At 38.2% G+C, this 6,798-nt stretch overlaps 1 protein-coding gene across 1 annotated transcript; it reads right to left on the bottom strand.

Annotated features, from left to right (window-relative positions):
* Positions 1–2,190: 2,190 nt before the first annotated feature.
* On the bottom strand, positions 2,191–3,238 carry LOC105513837 (olfactory receptor 11A1). The gene has a single exon (XM_011944872.1). It carries the CDS (start codon positions 3,179–3,181, stop codon positions 2,231–2,233), a length of 951 nt encoding a protein of 316 aa, XP_011800262.1. The 5' UTR covers positions 3,182–3,238; the 3' UTR covers positions 2,191–2,230.
* Positions 3,239–6,798: the final 3,560 nt, after the last annotated feature.

The following is a 6,798-nucleotide window of genomic DNA, read 5'->3' as shown; positions in this document are numbered from 1 at the left end:
AAAGGATTAAATAGATTCAAAACATTAAAGGGAAATACATTCAAAGGATTAAATAGATTCAAAACATTAAAGGGAAATACATTCAAAGAACTAAATCACTCTAGGCATTAATCATCACCTTTCCTCAATTGATGATTAAAATATTCGGGAAAATGTTAATTGGAAACTGAGTAACAGATAGATCTGGATGATACCACTTCAACTCACTGGTCAATAATATAAATAGCATCTCTAAGAGTGGGACAACCAAATATCATGTGTCTCAGGATATGATTCAATAAAAATAACATAGCAACTCAAGTCAATGGCATGACAAAAAAGTGGGGTCTGCTATGTTATAAAGGGACTGGAAAGACAATAACAAAATGCATTGTGTGAACCTTGTTTAGATCCTAATTTTAAGAAATTACTTAAAGATCAATGGAGAAATTTGTACATGGCTTGTGTATTAGATGATATAAAGGAAATACTGACGATTGTGCTAAGTATCATAATGATATGGTGGGCATGGTTTTTTAAAATGTCTTTATCAGTCACAGATCACAGTAAATACTTACATGTGGAGTATGTACAAACACAACTTACACAACATAATACTTACACAACATCTGGAATTTGCCCTAAAATTTTCCATGAAAACAAACAAACAAGGAACTGTAGCTAATTAAAATAAGATTAGCAAAATGTTGATGTTGAAGCTGAGTGATGGCTACATGGGGCACATGGGGGTTCACTATGCTCTCCTCTTTTGTGTATGTTTGAAATGTTCTACCAAAAAAGAAGTTTAACAGTAAAAGGAATTCAGCTTCAGATTTTTAGAAACACATATCCTTAAATCTTGCAATTTAAGTGCTAAAAGCTTATTACAGGAAAATCCAGATATAAACAATGTACAGTAAAAGAACAGAATACAATTAAAAATTCCCAAAATAGAATAACAAATCATGTTCAGCCACACAATTAAGCCCAGAAGAATAAAGAAATAGATGCTTGTTAATAGAAAAAGTTGTTCGTGACACAATGTTCAGTGAAAAACCAGATTACAAACTCCATGATCCAACTTGTATGTATAAATATAAATGCACATAGAAATAAATTTTAAAATGTCATACAACACTAATATAAAAAACAATATTTCTAGATTTATTTTGGTATTGCTGTTTTGTATATCTATTTTTAAATATTTATGGCATATTTAATAAAGAACTAATTAAAGTTTAAATAATTTTTTAAACTAGCACTTAAAAATTGTTGCCTAAGGACATGAACAACACTTTTCAAAAGAAGATATACAGGTAACCAACAGCATATGAAAGAAAGCTCAACATCACTGATCATTAGAGAAATGCAAATCAAAACCACAATGAGATACAATCTCACGCCAGTTAGAATGCCTATTACTACAAAGTCAAAAAATAACAGATGCTGGCAAGGTTGTGCAGAAAAAGGAATGCTTATACACTGTTGGTGGGAGTGTAAATTGGTTTAGACATTGTGGAAGACAGTGTGGCAGTTCCTCAAAGACCAAAAACAGAAATACCATTCCACCCAGCAATCCCATTACTTGGTATACACCCAAAGGAATATAAATTATTCTATTATAAAGACACATGCACGTGTATGTTCATTGCAGCACTATTCACAACAGCAATGACATGGAATCAACCTAAACACCCATCAGTGATAGACTGGATAAAGAAGATATGGTCCATATACACCATGGAATGCTATGCAGCCATAAAAAATAGATCATGTCCTTTGTAGGGACACGGATGGAATTGGAGGCTACTATCCTTAGCAAACTAACACAGGAACGGACAATCAAATACCGTATGTCCTCACTCATAAGTGGGAGCTAAATTATGAAAACATATAGATGCACAGAGGGGAACAACACACACCGGGTCCTACTTGAGGGTGGAGGGTGGGAGGAGGGAGAAAATCAGAAGACTAATGAGTACTAGGCCTAATACCTGGGTGATGAAATAATCTGTACAACAAACCCCCATAACACAAGTTTACCTATGTAAAAAACCTGCACATGTACCCCTGAACTTAAAATAAAAGTTTAAAAAATTGTTGCCCTGTCATTTTCATTTCTAGTATAACTACAGAAGAGTTCAAAGAGAATGATCGAATAAGACAAAGTTACTCCTCTCCAGCCCATCCTGGAAGAATTCCCAATGGAGGTGTCTGAAGTCCAGAATAAAATCTTCTTCATTACTCTCCTTCAATCAAGTGTTTGTTTGATACAGAGAAGCTTCCCAAGTGCCTGATGTACCACCTTGTTCCTCAGGGTATAGATCACAGGATTGAAGAGAGGGGTGACCACAGTGTAGAGCAGGGAGAAGACCTTGGAGAGGTGCTGGGAGTGGACAGCAGAGGGTGCAACATATAAGATTATGAGCGTTCCATAGAATGTGGTCACTACAGCTAGGTGGGAGGAGCATGTGGAGAAAGCCTTTCTCCTGCTTGCCCCAGCAGGAACTCTCAGCACTGCCACCACAATTCTGGCATAAGATGTCAGAATCAGTCCAAAAGGAATAGTGAGGCAGAACACAGACAGAATGAGAGTTGTCACCTGAGCCATTCTGGGATCCGAGCAAGCCAGGCCCACTAAAGGCATAAAGTCACAGTAAAACTGGTCAATGTGGTTGGGGCCACAGAACCTCAGCTGGGCCACCAGGGCCACAACCAGTCCATCTACCATAAATCCAGAGAGCCAGGTTGTGACCACCAACCCCATGCACCGTCTGGGCCCCATCAGGAGTGGGTAGTGGAGTGGGTAGCAAATTGCCAGGTAGCGATCATATGCCATGACAGCTAATAGTAAGCATTCAGCTGTGGCTAGAGAGCCAAAGATAAAGAACTGGAGCAAGCAACCAGCCACAGAGATGATTGCTTCTTGCAGGAAGCCCTCCAGCATTTTTGGCATCACTACGGATGTGTAGAGAATCTCCAGAAAGGACAGGTTAACCAAGAAAATATACATGGGTTTGTGGAGCCTTTGGGAGCTAACCACTGCTACAATAATCAGCATATTCCCTATGATGATGAAGACATAGACAGCAGTGAATACAATAAAGAACAAGAAATGCAGCTCAGGGATGTCATAGAAGCCAAGGAGGACAAATTCAGTAATAGTTTCGTTTCCTGTGGGGACAATTTCCATGTTGATCATCCAAGTTTCTGCTTGGTAATAATTGGGGGGGAAATTTTAGCATGTTTCTATATCTTCTATACCAAGCCTAAGGTTATTAGAGCTAAAACAAAACAAAGCAAAAAAGACAAAAATTAGTCTCTAAAACAAGGATCGCTCACACAAGTCTTCAACTATCCCCCTTCTTAGTTGTCATTCCTTCCCCAACTCTCACCTTCCCTGCCTTCCTTAATTGTGCATATTCTTTAAGGCTCAAAAGAGTTTATCCAAATTCATAATTTTAGTCTTTCAAAGACCTTTACCCCATTAATTCAATCTACTACCTCTATCACATAATCAGCTCTATTATTCTTATCTATATAGTCAGCCACAGCCTTCTTCTTGTGCACCAGTGTAATATTCTCCAAATGTGTAATAGAGAGACATGGCCCACAACCACAAGTTCTTTTATTTTCCTCAATCTCAACCAATTCCTCTGTGAGTGGTTTGAGAATTCTGTCTAGTTCCCATGGTCACTATCTCGTTCTTCTCATTATCTCAAACCCCTCTTTAATTCCCCATCTCCCAATCAGCGATATCTTACCAACTGTTCCTTGGATAATTCTTATATATTCTCCACTTTTTGCCTTCCTTAAAGAGTAGTTTCATCAAGTCATTCAGGAGTTGGTAGTGAAATGTGGTAAATGGTAATAGAGAAGGAAGTCGGTGCTGTGGGAGCAGAGAAGGAACAAACCCAGGTTAGGGTTGTGGGGCAGAAGGTATGGGGTCAAGGTCAGGGAAGGCTTTCTGAAGATAGAAGCAAGTAGGCTAAGTTTTGAGGGCCAATTAAGAGTTGGCCAGGCAAAAGACAGGAAACCAGACCAGGCAGGGCAACCCTGGCAGGAAAGTATATGTAAAAGCAAAGAGTTGTAATTGAGCATGACACTTCTAAATATCCAAAAATGGCTCTGCTGCACCTGCTGGAAGTTTTTCATATGCTATTCAAAGCAATGCGTGTTTATTAACTGAAGACTATGAGAGAGAATACAGGGAATGATTAGAAACAGTTGAGAACGGTAGAGGAAAAAAAGCAGATATATAAATAAATATTATAAATACATAATATTAACAGAGTTGCTTTCTAGAATATGGGATTAATAAACATACATTATATTTATTATCACAAAAATGTAAGTTATCTTTAACACAAACAGTCTAGAACATCAGTTGCCTAAGAGGTGAAAAACTAGATGCCTCAGGGACGATGGTGCTGGGAGCCTTCACGGCATACTGTTTTGTAATTTTGCCTAAGATCAAATCTGCCTTTTGAATGGAATCCCATTTTCCATACCTCTGTTCATTGCTAATGTTAAATCCTCAAAGATCCAGCTTAAGACTCATCTCTACCAAGAATCCCCCTTCACTAATGGAGCCCTTTATTTCTCTCCCAATCATGTACTAAGTATCTGGTGTTCAGAAGATATTACATCTGTTTCTGAGGATAGTGAGCCAAACAAAACTGATTCACACTCTTAAGGAGCTTATACTCTTATGTGGCAGATGGACATATCAACAGAAAATTGCAATACACCAAAAGAGCGTTAATGAATTCAACCTGAAAGAAATAGTACTGGGAGGAAATGATGGTGAACTGCCCGGTGATTGAAGTGGAAAATGGAAAGAATGGAAGTGAGGGCATTTCAGGTAAAAGGAAAACCATGAGTACACACTGAGGAAAGAAACAACATTGACTGTGAGGAGGAGAAAGAGGTAGCAGGGTGTAAGTAGCCAAGGCTAGCTCAAAAAATCCCCTCGATTCTGAAGGAGCATTAGGATTGGGGTGAAGAATGGGGGAAGATATGGAGAGAAAGGATCAGAGTCTGGGGACCTTGCTTGTCACAAGAAGGAACTAGAGCTTCATTCTATAGGCAGCAAGGCACATCTGAAGGCTTTTAAACAATAAGGTGGTATGTTTCAAGCTAAATTTAAATAGTATTATAGAAGCTAGATCCAAGGTAACAAGAGTGAAAGAAGGGATGGCCCCACCCATCTGATACCTGATGTGCAAATACATGCTGCCTTGAATTGATCATCAATTATCTTATGGTATGCACTTTCTCTTTCCCAAAAGACTAAAAGTTCATTTAGCACAGGATTTAAATTTTTATAACTGCTACTGTACCCAAAAGTCTTACAAAAAGATAAAATCTCAATTAATACTTAGTGTTTAACACCGTGTCTTCCTTAACCTAAACCCATATGAATTGATCAGAGAAGAATTCTGTTCTTCATAGACTACAAAATGCTACAGGTTCTGTTATTGCCCTCCAACTCCTGTCTCTAAAGCTATTCTCTTACCCTTTGCACCCATCTGCATTTCCTTGTGAGTGAATTTGGCACTCCCTATGTGGGCCATCTTTAACTCTAGATTATTTTATCTGGTCCAAACTCAATCTGAGGCTTGGAGTCTTTCCATAGCATTCCTGCCCAGGAGAGAAGTGAGCATGTTAATCAGGCAAGAACATCTCTAATAATAAATAGCTTATGACCACTACCTCCCCTGGAAATCAAGACTATCATTGGATCATATTGACTCTTAGCAGTTTGTTCCTTTCATGAGCCAAGATTTGGCTTCCTGTAGTTTCCACTCATTCATCCTCCAGTTAATAAGTTTTTAAAAAGCCCTTCTTTTAGATGACAGCCTTTCAGCTGGTGGAAATCAGGAGAAAGTATAACAGAGAACAAGGTATTAAGGACAAACATAAGTTTCATGATTTTGTTATCAAACTGACATGTGTCTATTCCAATCCATTTATAATCTGTACCTATTCCAATCCATTCCATAAAAGAAACATTTTATCATTCCTCTTATTCCAGTCATCCTAGAGATTCTATTTCCAGTAATGCAGACTGAGAACAAGAGAAAGTTAGGGAAATCAAAAGAAAGAAAGTTCTATTGACTTCTAAACATGAGAGGATAAAGAGGGCAGCAGTCAGAGGCCTGCATACCCAGGTGGCAATCTGTAGGTACCACAAAGGCTCCAGTCTTTGCAAATCCCAGCCTTCCCACCCAATATGGGAAGAGAGAGAACACATTAAAATATCCTCAGGCATCATTTACTTTCAGTCCAGAGATGTGATTTGAAAATAACAGCCTAGATGGGAATGAAAGCAAAGAGTCAATTATAAATATTATGGGCATCTTAGGGTATTAAGTTGTTTGCAAATGATGCCAGGTGAAAAATGTCTGCCTTCTATCCCCAAAATGAATTCATAATTTAAATGATTGTATATGTGGAGGGGAAAGGGAGTGTCATAGAGCCTACAAACAGAGTGTGTGGAAATATAATTGATTTCCTCTCCATAACCAAAACGTTCTTTGGAGTGTTTAAAATTTCCCCCAAATGAGAAGTATTTTCATACAAAAAAGAAACATCATCCTGGATTTTCAGAACACCGCATTCCCAACTCTATTGTTCAAATAATGAGGGAGTGGGAAGAAAGAGGAAGTAAAGAGAAAGTAGTGGGATTTGAGGACTTAAATTACTAATCATCAGGGAAATACAAATTAAAACCACAATGAGATACCATCTTAAACTAGTCAGAATGACTGTTGTTAAAAAGTAAGAAACCACCGGGCACAGTGGCTCACGCCTGTA

This window comes from Colobus angolensis, unplaced genomic scaffold (genome assembly GCF_000951035.1).
Source record: "Colobus angolensis palliatus isolate OR3802 unplaced genomic scaffold, Cang.pa_1.0 Scaffold237, whole genome shotgun sequence".
In the NCBI taxonomy this organism is placed as follows: domain Eukaryota; kingdom Metazoa; phylum Chordata; class Mammalia; order Primates; family Cercopithecidae; genus Colobus; species Colobus angolensis.
The sequence above is the reverse complement of the archived record's forward strand: the minus strand, read 5'-3'. Positions and strand labels throughout refer to the sequence as shown.

Bases quoted from the DNA above. Each gene is read 5' to 3' on its own strand.
- LOC105513837 (XM_011944872.1), bottom strand. From the start codon at position 3,181: ATGATCAACATGGAAATTGTCCCCACAGGAAACGAAACTATTACTGAA.